The following is a 24,954-nucleotide window of genomic DNA, read 5'->3' as shown; positions in this document are numbered from 1 at the left end:
GAAGTTTGGGGATTGTAGAAGGGGAATGCAAAATCTCCCTCCTATGCTGCAACAGAGAATTATTACTTTCTTTTGTCGGTGTTGAATTCCACCTCCTATTTTACTATTTCCTAGAACAATGCCATGATGTGCTTTTTCATACACAGTTGTAGTTCAAACTGTTCTGAAAACCTGTTGTTTCCCTAGCAAATTTTTCTTTCTTCACTTTATATAGTCTTCAGAAACTATGAGTTTGCTGGACAGTGCAGGCCCTAGGAGAGATCTCTACACAGCTTTCCTGACAACCTCTCACCCTTGTGTAAACTAGCCATTCTTCTATTTTATCTTCACTCCTTTAACCAATTGTCCTTTCACAAGAGAATTGTCCCTCTTTCTCAGTAACAGTTTAGTTTCTTTGAAGTGTTCAGTAAGGACCTTGTCAAAAGCTTTCTGGAAAGCTAAATACAGTTTCTTGATTGAATTGTCATTTTCCATATGCTCTTTGACTCCTTCAGAGAACTCTAATAGATAGATAAGACATGACTGGCATCTCCAAAGGCTGTATAGAATCTTCATGTTTCTATCTAGCCAGATATCTACCAATTTGCCAGGCACAGAAATCAGACTCATTAGTTCTCCAAATCCCCCTTCAAGCCCCTTGGAAGTTTTTAGCATTACATTTGCTGCCTTCTACTCATCTAGTACCAAGGCAAATTGAAACACTAGCTCACACCTCACCCTTATAATTTCCTAAGTGTTACATCTGAGGTTTCTTCAGACTCTTTGGGGAATTTAATCTGGTCCAGGCAAGTATTTATTGATTTGTTTCAAAAAAACTTTTCTTATGGGACTGTAACTTGAGTTAACTCCTTGGACTTGACCTGTAAATAAAGGCCCTGGTAGTTGAAAGGACAACTGCTTTTTCACCACAGGTAAGTTATGTTCACTCAAAAAGAACTGGGCCAGATCCAAGAATCCAGTGAAAAGTTAGCTAGCTGCATCATTTGTGTTAAGAATAACTATCAAAGTTAGAACTTGCAAAGATTTGGTAAATTATAGCTAGTAATAAAATCAGTGGAAGATTGTTCTTCATTGTATATTTGACAGTGCTATATCCATTTGTTTTGGTTTTTTTAGTTGTGGGGTTTTTTTTTTGTTGTCATGTGTGTGTGGTAGGGTTTTTGTTTGTGGTTTTTGTTTGTTTGGTTGGGGTTTTTTTGTTTTGTTTTGTTTGAGTGCTGTGTGTCCTTTTGGTTCCATGTTAATTCCCCTGCAACATTAATCATATATTTGTCTTTGCCCTTCAAATGTTTTCCTATTTTTTCTAGTTGTATCAACCTCTTACTGCCCAGCTCTCAGTCTGAGATTTATACCTTTTAAACACATATAGACAGTTCTGAGCCTTCCCTGATTATTGCCCAAATATATTCTATTTTCTTCTGTGTGCACGATACATTTCCATTAATCACTCTCACTTTCGGACCCAATGAGGTCTGAAGATATGTGTTGCAGAGCAGCACAGTTGGAATTTCAAATAGATTCTGCATTATTGGCCACCACAATGTTTATTCACAAGCATAAACATACCTGAAGGATGTACGATGCACAAGTGTTTGCTCAACCATTTCTGTTAATCCTGAGGAGTCATTTGCTGCTGTATATTCCTATATAACAGTTGCTATTAGTAGAGACACAAACAGAATGGAAACCACTGGCTGTGCTATTGCTTTGCAGTGCACAAGGTCCCCTGTGGCACCATTCCTGTCTGCTACTGTCCAAGAGCCAAGGGGAACAGTTGTGCACAATTTTAACAGCTGTCTCTACTCCCCATTGTGGTCCCTCATCACTAGCGTGTTTCCACTGAGATTTCTCTATGATCCTTCTTTCAGACAGTCAAAATCTGACATGCAGACAATGTTGTACATAACTTAAAGGGAAGACAAGAAGGGGAAAATATTTTAAAGTCTGAAAGGGGTTGCAGTGTATCCAACAAGTAGTGTATTGAGCAGTGCAGGCAGAGCTTTAATACTGTATTGTATCTGTCAGCACATACTGGACATGGCCATCTAATTAGCATGCTGCTCCTACCTACTTGTATTCACATTTCATTCTGCATTTATCTCTAATGCATGAAAAACAGTCTTAGGCATATTTTGATAGCAAACTGATGTAAACCTATGACAGAGCAGAAGGACTAGATGAATAATTATACTGCTAATCCCACCTGCTGTCACACAAGAAATACATGTAAAGAAATATATAGACATACCAGTTAATCTTAGCATCTGCCATCAGAGCAAAATTGCAATTGCACTGGAAATGGCACAGCAGATTTGACTTACTGTCAGTGCTATCCCATCACAGTTTTCTGGAGGCTCAGCTCTCCAGCACAGACACAACCTGCAGCCAGGATGTACTTGGGACTTTTGAGCAGCAGGACATCACAGCCCCTTGGGGAATGCAGCACGTTTCCCATGGTACATCCATATGACTCTGTAGGTCAGGGTCTGGGTGACAGAATAATAGTTGAAGTTCTTGCTCTTCTGTATGTTCAGAGCCCCATGAGAAAGATGTAGTGACGTCAGTCAGTGCAAGCATTGAGACAGTGTCTTGCTGCTCTGCAACATCATTGAGGGATCGTTTCCTTGTGTGTTCTTTTCCATTACAAATTTACACTGTGACAACATGCCTCAAAGCAAGTAAGTGTTTACAGAAAATGCAACCTAGTCAGAATTGTACAGTCAGAGGTAGGATTGTTGTGGATAAATAATCAAAAATGGCTTTTCCCTCACCTGTCACTTCAGCTTCTACTCAATCTGTAAGTCCAAGCATTTCTGTGTTCTTTTGAAACCATAGTGCTCTCGGTGTTTTTATGTTCCTCGTAAGTTAGGTTTAGTACCCTTGGTTTCTAGCATTTTCCTTCACAGTGGAAGAGGATGTAAGTATTTTTGTGTTTTTTAGTGGTGAGAGCTAAACTAAGCAGAATGTGAGTATTATGGCATGTCCCAATTATCTGAACTGAGGATCTGTCTGCCATGTCTATCTACCTTCTGTCACTGAGGAAGGCTGATGAGCGTCTTGGTTTCACCCTAATGGGGATTCAGGACACAATGGGCATTCAACCCCGGCCTTAAGAGCTCAGCTGTGCTCCTGGGACCTCCACTTCAAACTTAGCCTCTGAGCCTGATATTTAGATATCTCCTAGATGAGCAGGGCAAACACAAAGCTAGACATGATTGTTTGAAGTTCACTCTGTCCTTTTTTACACTATTTGTATACAATAAAGAGTAAAAGACACTATCAAGCCTGAAAAACTCTTGTCACCCAAGTGCATGAGAAATAGCACTTTCTCTGAGGCACTTTGCAACCTTTGTCCCTAACTTACCATGGGGCTATGAAAATGAAAATAATTAGGCTTATTTAATGCTAATTTATTTTCTTACTGTCAAGCTGGTCTAATGTTTTCTAGCATTTTGAGCTCTATCTCAAAATATCCCTCAGAATTTGTAATAGGGATCTTAGAGCTTCCTTATATCTTTACATGAGAGAACTGATAATAGACTGTTCCAAAATATGATGTTAATAGATTTGCTGTTCTACACAGCTATTTTTAATGTCACAGATTTGGGGTTTTTTCTCAATATTTGCAACTCAGTTTTTCATATCCCTTCCATGCTTCTGCTTGAAAACAGAGAGGGGAAAGTCAGAGAATGTTAGGAAGCACCCATTTAATTGGCCTTTAAGTAAGGAAGGCTGAAGGAGGAAGAAATCAGGAAGTTGTCACCCTGAAATGAGAACAAAGCCAAGTGATAGTTGAATTGTAAAAACATTAAGGAAATTCCTTGCTTATTACAGTCAATCTCAGTCCTTTCAAATGACAAACGAGTTAAAGAATTTCTAGGTAGGCTAACTACTTTCTCTGGTATTTTAAAAAATGGAAGAAAACAGAATGCAAGGCATATGTTGTGTTAAGAGCAATTTTAAGATTGAAGGTGTGATGCCACTTAGACACTGACAGCTGCAGTGGTCATAACTGGAAATGTCTTCACAAATACTAAAAATCACAGAATGACAATTCTGCTGTGGTATGGAACAGCACTGCTCAAAAGGCACACAATGGTTTGAAAGAACTCTTGTCTGTTTTACAAATTATTTTTCTCATCTGTAACTGCTTCAAATTATATGGTTATGTTTCTACTTTCTATGTTTAGTTAACGTATTTATCATACATAGAATTTTTAACACTCCACATTGTTGTCCCAATATTACCAGGAACAAATAATGTAAGGCATCTAAAACAACTGATCTAATAGGTTTGACCATTTACATTCAACTTGGTCTTCGTATGGTGTTTTTTTTTTTTCTTCTTTCTTACTACAGTCTACTATCGGTTTCACCTCTGGAAACAGACCAAGCCATGTTCTGAATTTTTTGCTTCAGTAGTCCTTAGAGTTTATCCATGTTTAAACCTCCCTTTTTACTTTTCGAATTCACTGAATAACTGTTTTCTGCTCTATTTGCTAACAAAACTAAATCCTCTGTTTGGCCTTTGCAGTTTTGTTGGGCACTAGGCCGATGTGTTTACTGGGGTGTCTTTTGAGCCTTTCTACATTCATAAAATCCTTTTGAATTTGCTGGCTACTGCATACATCTGCTCCATTGATATTTCTATCCTGATTCTCTGTACTGTTCTTCAACAGCTTTCTGCATGATCTTTTCAATTAGAGCAGAGTCTTGAGATTTTATTTTCCCCAAGAAGAATTATGTAACATTTATACTGAGTCATATTTGCCATCTGCTGATCCAACCACATAAACATTCCAAATTCTTAAAAACCTGAGTTCTCCTTAGTATCAGCTTATCTAATCTTTCACAAATGCGCAGGTTTACGCACATACCCTAGCATTACAATTAGCTCTTCACAGAATACTGACACCTCTTCAGAAGCTCTCAGAAAACTTGAAGAAATCTATTCATGCAGAGGATACACGTGAGAGCGTATTTATCAGGCAATGCGTGTGATCGCATACAAAATCAAATGCAAGGCAGAAATAAAGGGAAATTATGGCTGCCTTAACAGAGGACATTGATTCAGAATGCAGGGGTATTCTTAGTTTACGGCTAACTTCTTTGGAACTAGTTAATGCTCAAGTGGCTGGTAACAAGATATAGAACTTTTAACTCCAGTTTTAAATTACTGTTTTCCACTGTGACTCTGCTGCGACTAAGGACTTAAACTGTAACTCTTAATTCCTGTGATTATACATTTATTTATTTAAATGATAATGAAACACTTTTGATCACAGAATCAGACCTTAAAATTGCTATTTATCTCAATCAGAAATACTATAGTTATAGAGTCTCTACACCAACTAATTTTATGCCAATGCTCAATTCTATGTCTTGTTGACAATATTGGAGAAGGCAAAATTTCACATTCTGGAAATGCCGAACTATGTAAATTAAATTTTCTAGATTAAAAGAAAAAAATAAAGGCAAAACCCCCACACCACCACTACCAAAAAACCCCACAAACAAAAAACAACCCAAAACCAAACAAAAACACACACACAAAACCCAGGTGGTTTTGGTTTTGCTTTGTTTTGGTTTTGTTATTTGTTTTCCCTGCAGACAACTATATTGGAACAATAGGTCTCCATGATGATAATCTTTTTTTCCTTTGTAAGAAAAAATCTGATCCCAAAAAGAAGTATCTCTTGATTTTTAGAGGTTAAACTTGTTTTATTAGCCAAGAAAAATATGAAAACACCTGTAAAACTGTTACTGACATGGACTAAACCCAACCATTTGTGAAATCAACAAGGATCTTACCATTGACTTGAACGTACCATAGGTCTGGAGTAATTAACACCCTTTCTGAAAGCATGAGGTTAAAATCCTGCCTACCACAATGTTATTTTGCCATTGCTGTGCTTTACATCTTGTGAGCACAGTTCGTGGCAGAATGCCACTGATCTTCGTGGGGGAATGGTAGAGGGTCTTAACTTATTTGCCTGTTGCACCTATGGTTCTACCTACACAAATTATTAAACTAAAACAGGAACATGGGGCTGTAATTTTCACATATGCACGGTATCAGACGGTGCATTAGACAAGGACGTCTCTATGAGCTGGCCAGCACTGAATATTTTTAGCGTAGCTTTCAAGAACCTAAAAAGCCGCAAGGAACGATTAATCTTGCTGCCTGGAAAAATCCTACAATTCAAAAGGTTACACGTTTGAAACCCGTAACAAAACCAGGAGCACCAGACTAGATGTGACACCAAATACACTCAGTTACACCTCTCATCCTTTGAAACATCGAAAAGCCACAATCCTGGCGTTTGGTGGGTATGAGCAGTCCCCGCCTGCCTCATTCGCCAAGCCAGCAACTCAGTTCTGCTCCTGACCTCAGCGGGACCCGGATTTTCCTTTTTGTCTACCCCGGTTTGCTCAACGAAGCGGACTCAGATGCGCGCTGGAATGTCCCTCCGTGTCCCCGGAGGGGGTTAAATCCCCGTTCGCGGGTTCTCCTCATAACGCCGCGGTCCTCTCAACGCCACCCCACCCCACCCGCTCCTATTTCGTCTCAGGGCGATGCACCTCAGCTCCCACCTCCGACCTGCCCGCGCCACTCGGCAACGTACCCCCCGCGCGGGCCAGCGCGGCCTCGCCCCTTGCCGCACCCAGGGGCGCGCGCAGCCTCCTCAGCAGCGGGAGGACTCCCCCTCACCATCACCATCACCATCGCCATCGCCCTCCGCCGCCCTGGCCCCGGTTCCAGGTCCCTCCCTTCCCCTTCCGCAGCGCGAGGAGGCGCCACCTCCCCGGCGCTGCCCCGGAGCACCTGCGGCCGCCCCGCAGAGCGCTCCCGCCGCTGGGACCGAGGGCAGCGCACCTGGCGGGGCGGGCACCGCCCCCCGCGCGCGCACCCCCGGCCCGCAGCAACGGCCGGCGCGCGGCACCGCAGTGATGCGCGAGGCGCGGCCGTTACCGAGGGGCGGGCGGGGCGGGGCGGGGGGGTGCGCACCCCGCCTGAGCAGCCACTGAGCGAGCGCCAGCCGCGTCTCCCCAGCAACCGGGCTGGCAAGTCAGGGCTGCGCCTCCTCCCTCCGTCCCTCCCTTCCTCTGCCCGTCCGTGAGGGTCGCTGTCCTCCTCGGCCCGGCCGGCCACGGCCACGGGGGCTGCCTGCTCCCTGCGCCCCGTCCTCCGGGCCGGAGCTCGGGGTGTGTGCACGGGAGTGGGGGGGGAGATTCTTTATTGGCCTCGTTCTCCCCCCCCTCCGCCTTCTCTTCCACACTCCACCCAGAAATGATCCAGTGAAACTAGGAGGAGGTGATTCTCCTCCTCCCTCCTGCTGCTGCTCCTGCTGGTCTGGAAGGGACTGCAGGAATCTCTGCCGTGCTCTGCTCTGAGGCAGGGGCTGGGGAGGGGGCAGAGGGGGCTGCTGTGGCCCGGGCTGCGGCTCCCCCGGCGGGGTGCGCGGGGGCTGCTCGCTTCCCGACCATGGGCAAGGACCAGGAGCTGCTGGAAGCTGCTCGCACTGGGAATGTGGCTCTGGTGGAGAAACTCCTCTCTGGGAGGAAAGGAGGGATCCTGGGCAGTGGATCTGGAGCTATTCCCTTATCCAGCTTGCTGAGGTAGGGACACCGTCCCCCATCAGATGCTGGGGGTATTGACCTCTTCTTCCCTCTCATCATCATCGTCGCCTTCATCTAATTTTCCATTGCTGCATCTTTCATAGTAACAATAAATCGTTCACTCTCTAGCCAAGTAGAAGTGTGCCTGTGTTTAAAGTCACAGGCAGTCATTTTATTAATACAGTGCTACTGAATTTCTTGCCTTCAATGCGTCAGTAAGGTACTTGTTCATTCCGTTACTAGCTGTGGTGCAGAACTTATATTTTTCTGTCTGGGCTAATATGCACAATATACTAATTACTCACCCTTCCTTTGATATTTCATCTTAAAATTACTACTCTTAATCATGAATGGAAGCATTAATCACAGACGAGGCATTGCATTGTGGAATTCTGTGTAAAAAGCCATAGCTTCAACCCATGCCCTCACCCATAGATGCTAGCTTCACTTGCGGAAGAAATTAGGCAAAATGAGCCTACAAAACAAAGAAGCGATTTGTGTGTGTGTGTGTGTGAGAGAAATCATTGAGGCAGAGGAGATGTGAAACTTACGGAGCAGATTAGGTAATAGCAGCATTAGTTTCAAGGTACCTGGATTACTGGAGTGAAACTGGGTTACTGGCCATATTGGGTGAAAGGACTCAACTTTAGTCATTAGTTGTATCTCAGGCAATCTACAGCATGACTCTGTTGCTGTTTTCGTCATGATCCTAAGTAGGGACATTGTCACAACCATTTATGACATTTGACAGTATCCAAACAAGAGAGGGTCTGCAGCACACAGTGCAATGCTAGTGTTCAGTGTTACACTAGGTATAGCAGAAGAAAACAAGTGAACTGAAACACTGTTGACCTAGACCTTGAATAAATTGTCATTCGTTTTGTTTGGTTTTGTTTGTTTTTTATTCTCCAGGAAAGAACAAAAAGGCCTAGATAAATGGAAATTGCTCAACTGAGAATATACTTGTGATTCTGCTGCCAGTAGCTCCTTGTCAATATATCATTTCAGTGTTCCCTATCAGAGGAAATTTAGTTTAACTGTCCAAATGATACCTGTTTAAACTCTGTTATGAAGTCTTGCTATTTTAATTTTTAAAACTGGTTTTAGTGCTGTAAACAACAACAGTTCAGATATTCATAGTTTACCAAAGTTCTGTTGTGCCTCAGTTCAATTAGTTATTGTATTATCGTTTCATTACTAGTCCTTTGACCAAAATCAAAACACTCTGTGTGATTGCTTTTTGTGCTGTACTAGAATAGGCTGCTTAGCAAGGAGTATGCCAGATAATTGGTTGAATTTAACATATGAGTGTTCTTAAAACGTGATACCCATTTTTTGCAAGTACAGAAGTTCACTTCAGTGCAATGACTGGCCATTTATATTCCAGTCCTACTGCATGATTTGTGTAGTCACTTTATTCAGGGCTGGTGTCTGTGCTGTATTTTGCATTGTTACTTTCATGTTGTGTATCCTAAGTTCTATATACTCAGAGGGAGTGTATTTGCTTGTGTTTTTCTTTTCTATTAAACAGCAGTGTTTTGGCGGTTTATTTTGTGTATACAGAACACTTTAAGTATGTGTTTTGTATATACAGATGGACCATGACAGTCATTGTTTGTTACTCAGAATTTAAGTATTTTAGGTTGTAAACCTTTGGAAGTGCACTTAGCTTAAAAAGAAGTAAAGTAAAACATGTACTGTTTGATTTATGATATTTCTTACTAATGTTATAAAGGATGTCTATGGCTTCTCTAAGTGTAACTTCAAAAATTAAAAGTAAAGATTTAGCATACAGCTCTTAAAATATTTGTATTTTTAAAGAAGTTATTTGAATACATTTAAAAATGTATGGATTGATGCATAAACATTCACAATGTAACACACTATTGAATGTAATGCTTTTTAGTGGGAATCTTAGTAATTTCATTGACTTTACCAGGAATGTTCAATGTAGAAACTACTATGCATTATAGAAAGTGTTTTCAAGAAAGAATTATGTGTGCTAGGTATTTTAACATACTTTTTTTTTTTTCTTTTGAGAAGTTGCATGATCTAACTGATGCCAGTAATTATGCGTTAAGTCCAGAATGACATGCAAGATTAAGTTTGGATGTATCTTGGTACAGAATGCATGCAAACAAAAGGAGGTACTGAAAGGGAGTCATATTAACATCTCAATACTGTTTAGGAAATCAATGCTTACTGAAAATAGCAAAGTTGTGGAAAAGTCATAATTGTATGGTATAAAAGTTTGAATTTGAGGTTAGGGGCATCTGAAGATTTTTTTAATAGAAAATCCATTGAAGTAGCTTACTAGTAGAACTATACTAGTATTTTTGCATACAGTTTAGTAGACTAAAAACTGCTTTTGAAAGTTCTAATAAAGAGAAAGCATTAGATAAAATATAGAGACATATTTTTCTTCTTTTAATAGAATATTTAGGAGACATTGTGTTTGACAGTAACTCCTGGTGTTTCATTGATTGTAATTTTTCATTAGTTCCAAAAATGGTGCCCCAGAACTACACCTGTCCCATTATGGTGAGAAACGTCCATGTCACTTTTTCCTTTTGGCAAGGCTATTCCTACCATTAGGTTGGAAATGTCCAAGTCTTTCAGCATGCAAATGCACTAATACTGCGCTTCATATGTTGGTCTAAGTAGCAATACACTTTCCCTTTGGATTTCTTCTAAGTGTTAGAGACAGCTCAAGTCTATGTGGCTGAACATTCCACGGCTTGATGCCTTTTTTTGTGGGAATTTGCTTTGCAGTAATTATGTACCTTGTGAATGAAATTTAATATTCATGAATTGACAAATACACATTGATTGTTATCTGACCGAAGGAACAAACTATCTGGGCTCTGATCTATTTACATTTTTATAACCTTTTTTTTTTTTTTTTTTCTGTATATATGGTACTTGGGGGAAAAAATTGCAAGATTTTGTGTGGTTATTTTATAGCTGAACCTGTTCATTGATGTTAATTGCAGAGTAAATTGTCTGATTTTTAAAGGACTGGCTTCTAACTTGTAAGTCGTTGTATTAAATTATGACAGCAGTTCAGGAAAACAACACTGTTCCAGAAGGCTATTTAAGCACACATATAAATATATGAATGAATTCTGTGAGGATTTAAACACATACTTTAAGCAGAGTATGTGTAAAGTGCAGAAAAGATGATATATGCTTAATTAAGAGGTCATATGCACCCAGATATCTGTAATAGATACTATGTAAGACCTTGTGCCCAAATTGATTTATCTAAAGCAATGACAACAAATCAGTGATGTTTGACTGTGTGGACTGAAGAACTTGTTTCAGTTCAGGAGAAGTACTGAAAGGCTCTGAGTCAGTTCGTGCTTCCTACCTCTATCTCCATTCTTTGCTCTGGGTTATGAAGATTGTGGGTAAACATACTGAGGGTGAATTCCTCAGATGTAAAAGTTAGCATAAAGCATTGCAACATACTAGAGCAAGGCCACACCTAGAGTAATGTGCTCAGTTTTGGGCCCCTCACTACAAGAAAGACATTGAAAAGCTGGAGAGAGTTCGGAGAAGGGCAATGAAGCTGGTGAAGGATCTAGAGAACAGGTCCTACAAGGAGTGTCTGAGGGAACTGGGGCTGTTTATTCTGGAGAAAAGGAGGCTGAAGAGAGACCTTATCGCTCTCTACAACTACTTGAAAGGAGGTTGTAGTGAGGTGGGTGTTGGTCGCTTTTCCCCAGTAGCAAGTGATAGGAGGAGAGGAAACAGCCTGAAGTTACACCAGGGGAGGTTCAGATTGGGTATTAGGAAAAATTTATCAAGCACTGGAACAGGCTGCCCAGGGAAGCAGTTGAGTTACCATCCCTGGAAGTATTCAGAACACATGTAGACATGGCATTTAGGGACATGGTTTAGTGGGGGACTTGGCAGTGCTAGGTTAAGGGTTGGACTTCACCCACCTAAATGATTCCATGATTCTATATGTATAATCCTCAGTAAACATGTGGCATAGACTAATTTAGTTGCTTAAACCTGGGTATTTAATGGCATTTTAGATGCCGGTGAGTTTCTGAGGTATCTGCATGGGCTGATGGACTTTAATGAAGAACCATGCCCTGTGAAGATACATCTAAATTCCAGGTGGGATATACTAGGTTTTCTAAAGCTGTGTAACATGTGTTTGTAGGCTACAGTCTTCAACCCAAAACAGCAGAACAGGGCTGGGATATGTTGTTTTGCTATGAAACAAGGATATTTTGCGACTCCTCAGAAAACATTCAGAGTTTAGAAGACTGAACCATAAGGGAAGGTTCTTGTCTCTGTTTCCTCTGGGATTCCATTTCCTGGAATTGTCACACATTAGTATATTAACTGTGTTTCATGTTAAAAACCAAATATGTTTTTTAGGTGTGTAATAGATTGTAAATAGAATTTTCAGATTTTTAATTTTTTTTTACTGGCTTTTATATTATTCCAGTATAAATTCGAAAACTTGAGAGTGAAATCCCACAGTCCCCTTAACAAAATGTATATTTCAATTCCTATATCCCATATCCCTAAATGTACATTAAATGATTTATCACATAAAAAAAGTAAAGTGTTTCTAACAAAACCAGTATTTTTAATTTTCTGAATTTGATTATCTGCATATACAGAAGACATTTTTATTGACCAACCGATTTTTTATTATTGGATAGAAACAGGCTTCATTTCTTTCAAAGTGTTTCAGGAAAAATAACTTTGAAGGTTTTTGTGTATCTTAGAGACCTTATTTCATTTTGCCACATGCACACGAACATGCCTTTTGCCCTACAAGTATTTACAACCTAGAGAAAAATGGACATTTTTTAATTAAATGCTGTTTTTCAGTCTTTTTAAACTTCACGTGCTAAAAGAGCTTTGGATTTCTAGCAGGACTATGGGATAGAATCTGAATTAATATGAACTGGCACAGGGTAGTGGGGAAGGGCAAGTTGGCCCCTTCTGACTCTTTGTTGGCTGCTGCCATTACACAGCATGGCAGGGTGGAGCAGCCTGCGTGGTGCTGGTTTTTTCTTCTTCTACACTTGGCAGACTGTGGCAAGGAATGGCTCCATCTTTGCTTTCCTTACTTACTGCAGCTACACCATGTATAGGCCTGGCCCAAGATATTTCTCCTCTAAAGTATAAGAATCCCAGCAAGCAGATTGTCAGTCTGCGAGTTGCAATCTGTTTCCTCATCTGTTTCTCTAAGCAGTGTCTTGCTCACAGCAAAGCCACAATTTAGCCTGATGGCCTCAGTGCTGTGAACAGAAATCTACTTCTATCCTTGTGCAGAGCCCTGTGATTCATTCAGCTTCCCGTGCAAAATTAGATCACACATAGATATGACTTGTAGAGCAGAAAGGATTTAAAATATTGAAATACTTTATGAAGCTTTAGTTAAAATTTTCACAAAATTGTTTTCACATTATAATTTAAATAACAAATGGATCACTGTATTAACAAAAATAAAGGCACTAATTTTGTTTTTCATTACAAATAGCATTATTTAAAGTAAAATAAACTTTCTTAGGTTGCTTTTATAAAGAGATTGTATTATATGAGGCTTGCAGTAGTATGGTTCTGGGCTGATGTACTTCTGAGATCACTTGTTTCTATGTTAGAAGATATTTATTTGAGATAACCAACGCAGATAATAAAATGGCAAGAATTTGTTACATATAAGTCAATGGGGCATCCCATTAGTCTGCACTTATTTTAGTTACATTACTTTTAATTAATGCGTAGAGGTTTTTGTACTGATGTCCCAAGCAGAGACCTGCACTCCCAGATTCCTCAATTACATTCTTTATCCTGTTAGAGCAGGAAAAGTCTGTCTGTTGGGGACATATTTAATTTTTATTCCTTTTGTCTTTCAATATGAAATGCAAATTATTGATCACTGCAACACTTAGTTTATCCTGTTCAGTATTGGCGATAGCTGATCTGCATGTTTGGCTTTTGACATGTTTGAGCCTCTCTTAAAACTTAACCTTTGTTCTGTTATTTTCTACCTCTCTTTGACTTATTTTTAGTTTTATTTCTGATAAATGCTTTCAATCAAAGTTTAAACAAAATTTTATCTATGGAATTCCTTAGATTCTTTGCAAGTTTGAAACTTGCGAAGTTATATATATGTATACATATGTGTACATATATATATATATATATGTAAAGGTAGCAATATGGACAGTATCCAGGACATCTGGTAGAAATCTCACTATTAAGGACAAGACAATTCACGAAGTTTGTGTAACAAATCTTTCCTGAGAGCTCAGCATGATCCTGGGTTCACATCTCTGTGGTTAATCTGTGTGGATAAACTTCTCACTTCTTCTTGCTTCAGATCTTTTTTTCTGAGTGTTGTTCAAATGTACGACTTAATAATTTTCTAGAATGTTAGACCAAATGTAAAATCTAGTGTAAAATCTACCAAGGTCATATTATCTGTCCATAGATAGGATCATAGATATGGGGCTTAGCAGTGCTTGGAGGACTGATGGAGTTTATGGTGGCATCAGGAAGACTAATAGGAGGTATTTTACAAACATATTAAGGAGGAAGTAAGGAAAAACCCCAGAAAGCGTCTGTAACTTCAAAGAATTATTTTAGAATTCTTCTAGAATTCTAAGCCACTAGATGGCTAGTGCCTAACTCTGCAGAGGACCATATAAACACATTTTGATCACCATCTTGTTTTCCCTTGTCTGACATTGACAATTCTAGTAGTTTGGTAATTCAATAGAATTAATGCTGCTTTATACATTTTAAAAATTGATATATGACATTTCTGCTTCTAAGTGGTAGTGTTATAGCAGCACTGAGAGGGGAAATAATTGAAATAAAATGAAGAATGATGTAATCTGAAAGGTCTGCTATCTTGTGACTTGTCAAGGTTGGAAATGTTATGATGAGCAAACACAGATGCTTTTAAGACAAGCATTTTCACAGTCACTGCATTGTAATCACGTTTCTAGAAATCCACAGGTAGATCTCTTTACTTGCCTCAGTTTCAGTTTGTATTGGTATTAATGGATGGACTATTAAGGAACTGCTTGTAGCTCTAAGCCATTTTTTTATTGGCATTAGTTGAAGCATCCTATAAACTGCTTTAATTTGTGCTATTGGTATATAATCCCTAAGGGACAAAACAGCATAGAGTGCAGTTACACTCCCTTTCCTTCAGCAAGCTTAGCCTCCTCGCTGGGAAGGTGACATATACAAGAGTCCCACAGCTGGCATTCCCTTCTGCCATGGAATTTTTCTGCTGGCCACTTCCGATCAGAGTACACATCCTAAGCCTTTTTATTACTTCAGAGTAAAATATTTTGACAATTTTTAATGTTAAATGTGTAAGGCATAATAAGAAGTGTTAATTCCTGCCTCCTGATACATTTTCATGTACACGGAACCTTTTGGGAAATGGGGAATACATTTTGTTTGAACTTTATAGCCTTTTTGTGAAGACTTTTATTACTTTTTAATTAGTTTTTCCCGATCACAGTATTTCCAGTACGTTCATTTTGCATTTAAGAAATGATATAACAACTCTTCTGCACCCAATTTAACATCTATGAATTTCTAATAATGTACAGGTATCTAATATAAGAAAGGTTTGGTGAGATTTAATTCCATGAGGCTGTGCTTTTATTAAAATAATTTTACACTCTTTCCCATTTATTGCACATACATTTTCTAAAGAAAGAAGAAATGCTAAAAATGACATCGTGAGTGCAATTTGGTTCCAGTTTAAAACACCCAATGATAGCTATGTTTCTGTAGGTGTTGCAGTCTGTGCTAGGCGTCTAAGTTCCCATTGTAGCCGATGGAGATGTAGTTAGTACCGTTAGGGAGCATACAGAGTGATTCAGCTCACCACAAAGTAGATATTGAATTATTTTATTTCGAACTGAACCACATCCCTAATTTAAATATTAAATTAAATTTAATATAAAATTTAAATATTTTTGAAGGTAAGAATATTTCAGTGAAGAACAGGAAAATTATTCTAATTGAAAGTATATTTAGAATATATATATATATATATATATATATATATATATATATATGACCACTTAAATAGCTAGGTTGAAAGAAAATTTATGTAGAATTTCTCTTCTGTTTTATAGCTGATTTGGATGAATTCAGAAGTAGTAGGCATTAGGAAGTGACGGATAATCAATAGATTACCTGGTCAAGAGGCAGAATCCTGGATGGTTGAAGTTAGAGATACATGAAAAATACATGAAATGCATGATGTTGTATCACATGTGGTTCTTCACAAATGCACTGAGTGTAAGCATGCAAGAATGGAATTAGGAAAACCTTAGCTGGAGTTGAAAATAGTGAGGGATGGGAAAGGCAAAAGTAAATTTGTTGACAGCAAAAGAAAATGTGGACTCACTGCTCAGTGAGGCAGGAGACATGGTGACAAAACACATTGAAAAGGCAAAGCACTCATTGCCTATTCTGCTTTGGGTTTTTTGGTGGTAAAGTTTGACTTCGCAGGTTCCTGAGCCTACTAGCAAAATTTGTGTGGCAATGAAACAGTAAAGACACATCAGAAGAACTCTTAAATTTAAGGGTATGTAGTCCCCTAAGCTGGAAGACAGGGACAGGGAACATACTGAAGCCCAAATAATCCAATGGTTAGGGACCTGCTACACCACTTAGACACACACAAGTTTATGGGGCCAGGTGGGATCCATCTAATGCTACTGAGGGAGCTGGTGGAGGTGCTCACCAAGCCACTTTCAGTTGTTTATCATCAGTCCCAGATAGTTGAGTAGGTTCCAGTTGACTGGAAGTTGGCAAATATGATGTCCATCTACAAGAGTTTATGAAAGACAGGTCCTGCTTGACCAACCTGATCTATCCTTTTGTGACAAGATGAGCCGCTTAGTGAATTAGAGAGAGGCTGTGGATGTTGTGTATTTAGCCTTCAGTAAAGCCTTTGACACTGTTTCCCACAGCATTCTTCTGGAGAAACTGGCTGCTCATGGATTGGACAGGCATACTCTTTGCTGGGTAAAGAACTGGCTGGAGAACTGGGCCTAAAGAGTTGTGGGGAGTGGAGTCAAATCCAGTTGGCAGCTGGTCACAAGTGGTTTTCACCAGGGCTCAGTATTGGGGCCAGTTCTGTTTAATCTCTTTATCAATGATCTGGACAAAGGGATCAAGTGCACCCTTAATAAGCTGGCAGATGACACCAAGTTGGATGGGAATGTTGATCTGCTGGAGTATAGGAAGGCTATACATAGGGATCTGGGCCAGCTGGATCGTTGGGCTGAGGCCAATTGTTTGAAGTTCAACAAGACCAAGTGCCAGGTCCTGCACTTGGGTCACAACAACCCCATGCAGTGCTACAGGTTTGGGGAAGAGTGACTGAAAAGCTGCCTGGCTGAAAAAGATCTGGAGGCACTGATCAACATCTGGCTGAACATGAGCCAGCAGTGTGCCCAGGTGGCCAAAAGGCAAACAGCATCCTGGCTTGTATCGGAAATAGTGTAGCCAGCAGGAGTAGGGAAGTGATCATCTCCCTGTACTCAGCACTGGTAAGGCCGCACCTTGCATACCGTGTTCAGTTTTGGGCCTCTCACTACAAGAAAGACGTCAAGATGCAGGAGAGAGTTCAGAGAAGGGCAATGAAGTTGGTGAGGGGTATAGAGAACAAGTCTTATGAGGAGCGGCTGAGGATGCTGGGGCTGTTTAGCCTGGAGAAAAGGAGGTTGAGGGGAAACCTTATCACTCTCTAAAATTATTTGAACAGATGTTGTAGCATGGAAGGTGTTGGCTTCTTCTCCCAAGCAATAGGAGGAGAGGAACTGGCCTCAAGTTGCACCAGGGGAGGTTCAGATTGGATATTAGGAAAAATTTCTTCACTGAAAGAGTTGTGAAGCGCTGGAACAGGCTGCCCAGGGAGGTGGTTAAGTCACCATCCTTGGAGGTGTTTAGAAGATGTGTAGATAAGGTTCTTAGGGACATGGTTTAGTGCCAGAGTTAGGTTATGGTTGAACTTTATGATCTTGAGGGTCTCTTCCAACCAAAAAGATTCTGTGATTCTATGACCAATGTTACTGAGAGGCCACTGTATTCTTTGGAATATCATGTCAAACGTGGAACATTTCTGATGAAAAGGAAAATGTCACGCCCATCTTTAGAAAGGGCGAGAGGAAGGTTCCAGGGTCATCAGGCTGATCAGTCTAACCTAGATCCCAGGGAAAGTTACAGACCATATATATCCTCATGGAAGTAATTTCTGGGCACACAAAGGACAAGAATGTGATTTAGAACAACCAGCATGGATTTACGAAGCTCAAATCATGCTTGACCAGCCTTACTTGCTTTCTACAATGGGATAACTGCCTCTGTGGACAAGGGGGGAACCATGAATGCTGTTTAGAGCAGTCTCTTTCAGTCAAAATGGTGAGCTGTGGACTGAATAAGAGGATGATGAGATGGATGGAAACTTGGCTGACTGCATGGCTCTGAGGGTTGTGATCAACAGTACAAACTCCCACTGTTGTTGTCTACTAGAGGGTTTCCTCAGGATTCAAGGGCCGGTATTCATTGCAGCATATCAAGTATAGCAGGTTTGTAGGTAATATCAAATTGGGGAGAAACAATATGAAGAATTGCTATTAGGAGGGATCTGGACAGGCTGGAGAAACGGGCTGATTGGAGCCTCCTGAAATTCAGCCAACGCCACTGTGAAGCCCTGCAGCTGGGAATGAATAATCTCTGGCAACACTACAGGCTCTTATACTGGAGTTAGACAATTTTTTTTATATATTTTTCTTGTTTTTCTGTCATATTAGTCATTACAAAAACATCAATATCACATTTAGTCTTTGAGTTTGCACATTACTAACTTTCTCCTGTAAGGACAGTGTGATTGGTGTGTGGATTTTTTTCCTAACTCTTCATATCCCAGACAAGTGCTGAAATAGTTTAAGTTTTAAAGTGTTCGTGTTGTCACAATATGAGAGTTGTCCAGGAAATAGATAGCTTTTAGAGAAGATTAAAAAAAAAAGAAGATTTTTATAAATTAGAACTGGAAATATCTTCTGGAACAGGTATTTTCCCTCTGCATATTGCCTGAATTTCAAACCTTTGTGTAGTAACTTCCTAGGGGGTTTGTTACTGGTAGTTCTGAGAGTTAACTATGAGTTTAATATCTTCCATGTTTAGTTGCTGACTTGTCAGGATCATTGTTTTCTATTTTTAGATGCCACTAGATATGTATAGTGAATCTCTGTGTATAGGCTATTTTTGCAGATTAAAACCCCCAACACATTAATATTAGCAGTTTGACCCCAGAATCTCAAGTCATTGGTATGGTTTCCTAAAAAACCTAATTTATTCTTATTTTTAGTTTTCAAATTTCTTGAGTAATTATTTATCCACTTCCATATCCTCCTTGTCATCTGTATAGCTAATTTGTCAGATTATGCTCATAAGTAATTTGCAATCAATCTGCTTCCTGTTTTGTGCACATTTATTGCAGAGCAATATCTTGCATAACCAAGTAGTCTAATGATCTGCCAGGGATCTTCTCATATAATGTGCACAAATTACATTTCAGAGAACCAAATATACCAAATGTAGAATAAAGCATATGGTATTAATATATAGTTTACGTATATGTTACAAATCTGTTGTTTGCCTGTCACAGTAGTTAAATCTATTCCCTCTGTTTTTGCTTTCATGTAGACTGTGCGAGTTCTGATTTCAGAAGGACAGGAGTCATGACATAAGCAGAAAATGATGCTTCTGAAATAATGAAAGAGGCATGTGTTCTGGATCAGGAATTGTGGCTAGAAGACAGGTGGAGGGAGAGATCTAAATAGGGGTATTTGGAGTGTTTTGGCAAGTAGACTGTATATAATAATCTGAAAAGGCTGGAATACTATAAATGGTTGGTAGCAAAAATGGATATGAGAACTAAGACTGACTGACCATGGAGGTTAGAACTGGTGAGGAGCAGAAGATGCAAGTTTAGGAGACAAGATCCAAGGAACACATTCAGCAGAATAAAGAGAGAATGTATGTGCACTGAAATATAGTTTTCATTCAAAGCCTGATGTTTTCATATTTCCTTGCTATAACAAATATTTGTGAAATACGTTTGCAAACTGTCTAATTTTCTTTTAGTGCTAAAAGAGACAGTGGTTAATAAAGTGCCATCGGTCATTCCATTAGTTTAAGTGGAAGAGATTGTTGTGATGGATATAGAGATCCTAAATCATCTATTTTTTATCAAGATGACACCACATGGTGAAGTTTCAGGAGTGTTAGTTTGCTTTTTTATTAATGGTAAAAATAAGGTTGCCCGTGCAGTTCCTATCTAGCCCACTGAATGTAGGCATTATTTTTTAATGACACAGTCCTGTAGTCATTTTTTTCATGAGGTCCTTAACTCAGTTGTGGCCCAGGATAGACAGTATTCATTCAATTAAGCAGTTATTCAGTATTTTTTTATCCTTACTCTTCAAAGTTTAGCCCGGAGCCTTATTTACTGCAAACAATTCAAACTCTTCTCTAGAAAAAGAATGATTAATTTTTGTCCTGGGCTTTTCAGTGGTATTTGTCACTGTATTATCTGTGACTGAGTAAGGATGTTAATGTCTGCAGTTCATGAATGTTAACTGAAGCACAGTTAGATGATGGTGAGGAGTATCCACTGACTTGGTGCTTCTAACTGGTGACTACAAGGAGCTCATTTTTCACAGTACTGGTATAGTTAGTGAAAACCATAGGAATGGCTCTTCTTGGTCAGAATGAAGGTCCGTCTAGCCAAGCACTATTCTCCAGCAGTGAGTGACTGGGAGTTAAGAGTCTGGTCATAGAAGAATGTAGTAGCAAAGCAAGCAAAGTAATACTTCCCCCAGTGTACTCTCACAGCTTCCAACAATTTACAGCAGCTTTCTGAGACAGATGTGTTGTCTTTGTATTTAATAGCTCCAGTGAGTTTTTCTTCCATGCATTTATTCAACTGGTCTTTGAAGCAATGCAAATTTTTAGCATTCATAGCATCTCACAGCAAGGGTTTCACATCTTAATGAAGTAAGATGTGAAGAACATTCTCTATAAATTAAGTAGCATTTTATGTGCTCAAATCTATAAAAATCTGTTCAGATGTTCAGAGATTTGTTTCTGGAGTAGACATGGGGAGAATCCAGTTCTGTGGTGCCGTATTAAACTGCTACTCCTGTTCTTAACTTGTTTAATTGATTTAGTAAATACCAACATATCTTTTAATACCTTTGATTTTAAAAAAGAAAAGACTTCTTATTCAGTCATCCCCATTATAGGGGATAGGCCTTCAACTGTTCCAAGATAAGCATTCGTTGCACAGGGAAAAATAACATGGAATCATGTAACTATTAAGGCTAATACATTTGCGTAAGCAGGATAACAGCACCAACACTTTAATCCTTGTCTTTCCAACCTCACTTTTTTAATGCAGTTTTCTCTGTATATTTTTATACAGACTACCTGTGTGTTGGTGAACAGAGCATAATAAAATTGGAAGTGCCTCTATTAATTTACAAAAAATACAACTGCTGATATGTTTGTAATAACTTAGAAAAATGACATGGAATTAGATGTGCTGGAGGATCTTTCTTTCTGGCAAGTAATCATATGCATTTGAACAAGATCCCCATTATATTATGTGAAACAGCAAAAGTGAGGCGAGGAAAATCAAACTTTAATTGTTGAAAGTAATTCATGAAGATGGAAATAAAGCAGCTGCGTGTTGGGGAAGGATGTGACTTTGCTATCTTGTTTTGTGGGAAACAGTTATCGAGGACAGAGCAAGGTCATTCCCCAGTGGTGGAATGTTTCTTCTTATATGTCATGCCTTAGAAAGGTAGTTTGAGGCCTAAATGGGGTATGTGTTATTTCCCTACTTAAGCTGGTGAATCAGAGTTAACTAATTACTTCAGGAGTAAGCTTTGCAGTAGATGAAGCCAGTCATGCTCACTGGTTCTTCTCATGTTGGTTCATACTGCTTAACCAGAAAGGAGAGAAGCTTCAGCATTCAGCATCCATGTCTCTGTCATTCAGGCAAGAATAAATAAAAGAATGGAAAAATGACAAGTTTGTGATACATTGCAGACCCAATAATTTTAACATAATGCCAGTGTTTGAGGGCACACCCATTTCCACCCATTCTCCTTCTGAATAATATCTGTGATTGATTTGGAGCTGTCTATAAGAGTCTAAAAATATTAGTACTTGATTGTGTTATTATTGTGACACTAGTTTTGTGCACTTTGTGAGTTATGGTGAAGATTATCAGAAATACAACCAAGAAAGAGGATTTGGATCTACATGCAGATTTTGCGGAAAATCCCAGGAAAATGATCTTGGGGAGCAGGCTCAGGCTTGGGCATCAGCTGGGTTTAGAGGTGGACTATTGAGACAGATGAGGTGAAGTAATGAGAAATGCAGTGACATCCAGAATCTCACAGAATGGGGTTCCTTTACTTACCACTCATGATGATCTAGATCACATATGTCTATTATTTAAAAAAATACACTGCTCGAAAGACAAACTTATTTGCAGACATGGAAGCATGTTTTAACACTTAAAAAAGCACCCACCTTACTGGTTTCTTCATTTCAAGGATTAAAGTGGCAAATGTTTCTTAGGGTTAAAGTTCCAGATGTTCTGTCAAGTGATCTGTATGTGTATTTTACATCTGCTTCTACATCTAACAAGCCACTATTTAATGAGTTGCCCCTAAACAATAGTAGTTTACTTGGGGATGTTTGCTTTGTCACACCAAGTGTGCAGGGTGCTAAAATCTTAATTTGAAGATACAAGTATATTGCACTAGATTTGAAAATATTGCAAGCTTTTATTCTTTTTGAAAAAAAAAATCTTTAAAATAAAGATAATAGTTTAAAACAAGTAAATTTTTGGTGAAAGGAAAGATACGGAAGTTTATATAATTAAAGGGCTCTCAGCAACAACACAGACAAAACTGATAGATTTCAGAAATACTTCCAAGGCGTTAACTTGTGAAAAAAAGATTCATCTATGCTGAAATAAGAACATTTTCTTTTCATCCTGTGTTTTCCCTTGGTCAATGTGTCTCATACAATCAGAAGAATAATCTTTGGCTTGTGTTTCTCACTTACTCAAACTAGACCAATGACTTCTTCAGTTAGTGTTTAGGAGTAAGTTTTATTTGGTTGAATTTTTCATACTGTTTCTCACAAAGTATTAGATACTCATGGCTAAAGAAATTTGAGCCTGTTTAATGTGACTTTTTATGATAAATACTCAAACCCTTAATTTTTCTGTTGGTGAGGGTTGTATAATGGAAAAACAGGCTTTTTGTTGTCAGTTTTCAAAACATACTTGAAGTTGACTTGAATCATATGGTCTCTTCACTCTTTTGATTGAGGTTGAGTGTATACAAGAGCTTGGAGATCTATACCCTTAGCAGCAGTAACAACAAGGTATCATTTCCACAGGAATCATTTAAGGGTTCCAAAACTGTGTAAGAGTTACACAGGTACAAATGTCAGAAAAAGAGTAACAGCAACAGAAATCTTGTGATGTGTTTCCAATCCATAAGTAGTTTTTGCCACAAAATGAACTGTTGCAACATTTGCTTCTCCTCCTCTTGCTTTAAAGCTCACCTGGTTGTAACAGGGCACAGACTCAGGAAATAAGTTTTGCAAAAAGCAAGTGAGGTTGCTAAGAAATGTCTGTTTTTTAAACAGCCAAAGGAACACCCTCTTTGTTAGGCTTCCTACTTCAGCAGGCAACCTCCGGGGAATGAATCAGCTAATGATGATAGTTGTAAGAGACAAAAAGAGCTTTCTTTCCATTCCATCAGTAACTAAATATTGTTTTCATAGAATTTTTTGTCCTCCTCGTCCCTCCTTTTCCCAGTATAACTGTTTTTCTCCTCTTCCTTTCTCCTACTGGGACACCCAACTTGAAAAGGGGAAAAAAGATAGGAATTGAAGAATCCTGAAGTTCCTTAGGACCTTGCTGCAGATACCCCAAGCCCAGGGAGTCCAGTATGAGAAAAATTGAAGATGTAAGTTAATGCTTTTGGAGAATGCTGAAGGTACTAGGTTTGAAAATTACATGGAAAAATTGAACATAATCAAGGCAGAATTCATTGTCAAGCTTGAAAGAACAGACACAGTGCTGGGCAAAAGTGATAAGATCAGAGATAGAGGGTTGATTTGAAAAGTGGGCCATGATAACTTCTTGGATAGCGAGGTAGAGATCCACTTTCAGAATCTTCCTCAAAGACTGATGAAAACTAAGAAGTGGCAAATAAATTTATTTGGAGAGTGACAAGAAAACCTGTGCAGGTGGTTGGATGTTGTCTGAGCTTTGCCCAACAGAGCTGTAGCACGTGTGAATGGATCTGCCTAGGTGCTTGGGAAAATGCCAAAACCACCAGCTCTGAAAAACATTCAAAAGAAAGGAGCTGAGTCCCTTTGTGGTATTTCTGTTTAAATGTGTTCTTGGGTTAAAAAAAAAAAAAACAAACAAACTCCTGAGAGAATGAGACAGCAGTCTTCAGGTTTACTCTTTGAAGGATGGAGACAGATTGTCTAGACCTCTTTGGAAGGAAGTATGCTACTTTGGCTAGTATTCATAGTAGCTAATTACCCAAATCTCCTTTGAAAATATGACTTTTACTTCAATGACACAAGATGTCACTATTTTTGAATAAGTTCCCAATAAACACTGAAGAGGAAATAAGAACAATTTTTCCAGAAGGTCAGCTCACAGTACACACTCCTATGCAAGTTTCACTTGATTTGTGAGCTGCTGTGTCATTGTCAGTATTTTCAGCAACTGTCATGCAGCATGCATTGTTACAGTCTTCTGGGATTCGTGGGAGAATCTGGAATACGGCTGAGATCTTCCTGAGAAGAATGAACCTTTTGGTAAAAGTGACAATTAATTATATTCCTGAAAAGTATCTTCAGTTATTTTGGGGTCTTTGGGGATTTCCTTTCTCAGCTCCGTAGAAAGCAGTCTATATATCAGATCCATTTCTATTGCACTACCACACTTATTGGGCGTCAGATGAGCCTCTTGTAAAGCATATGAAACTCTGCAAGGAATTGCTTTATTTTCACTGTAACTAAAAGGCACATGCTGCCTTTAAAAGCAGTTGGATTGACACTCACATAGGGAGTTGCCAGGAACTATTTTAAATGAGTACAGATTTATCAGAGCAGTGAAGGGGGGTGTCCTGTCTGTGTCAGCACTGCTTCATGCATTCTTCTAATCGTATGCGATTTTAGTCACATGGTCTAACATTGAGAACATCACAG

The 24,954-nt window shown here is 39.2% G+C and overlaps 1 protein-coding gene and 1 long non-coding RNA gene across 9 annotated transcripts in view; one reads left to right on the top strand and one right to left on the bottom strand.

Annotated features, from left to right (window-relative positions):
• The window catches only part of LOC136101703 (uncharacterized), a 28,862-nt gene extending 22,037 nt beyond the window's left edge, over nt 1-6,825 (bottom strand). The window contains exon 1 of one of the 2 annotated variants that reach the window (XR_010651371.2): nt 6,627-6,825. This is a non-coding gene — a long non-coding RNA (uncharacterized lncRNA). The remainder of the gene's footprint in view (nt 1-6,626) is intronic. The other variant, XR_011736062.1, reaches the window with a different exon arrangement.
• Nucleotides 6,826-7,424: 599 nt separating this feature from the next.
• ANKS1B (ankyrin repeat and sterile alpha motif domain containing 1B) overlaps nt 7,425-24,954 on the top strand; it is a 436,612-nt gene continuing 419,082 nt past the window's right edge. For 4 of the 7 annotated variants that reach the window (XM_071800388.1, XM_071800412.1, XM_071800376.1 and 1 more), the window contains exon 1: nt 7,428-7,620. In XM_071800388.1, the coding sequence (XP_071656489.1) occupies nt 7,487-7,620 (134 nt within the window). In that variant the 5' untranslated portion in view covers nt 7,428-7,486. Of the gene's footprint in view, nt 7,621-24,954 lie in introns of all 7 variants that reach the window. The other 3 variants (XM_071800411.1, XM_071800380.1, XM_065841659.2) reach the window with 2 other exon arrangements.

The sequence above is a fragment of the Patagioenas fasciata genome, chromosome 1 (assembly GCF_037038585.1).
Source record: "Patagioenas fasciata isolate bPatFas1 chromosome 1, bPatFas1.hap1, whole genome shotgun sequence".
In the NCBI taxonomy this organism is placed as follows: domain Eukaryota; kingdom Metazoa; phylum Chordata; class Aves; order Columbiformes; family Columbidae; genus Patagioenas; species Patagioenas fasciata.
The sequence above is the reverse complement of the archived record's forward strand: the minus strand, read 5'-3'. Positions and strand labels throughout refer to the sequence as shown.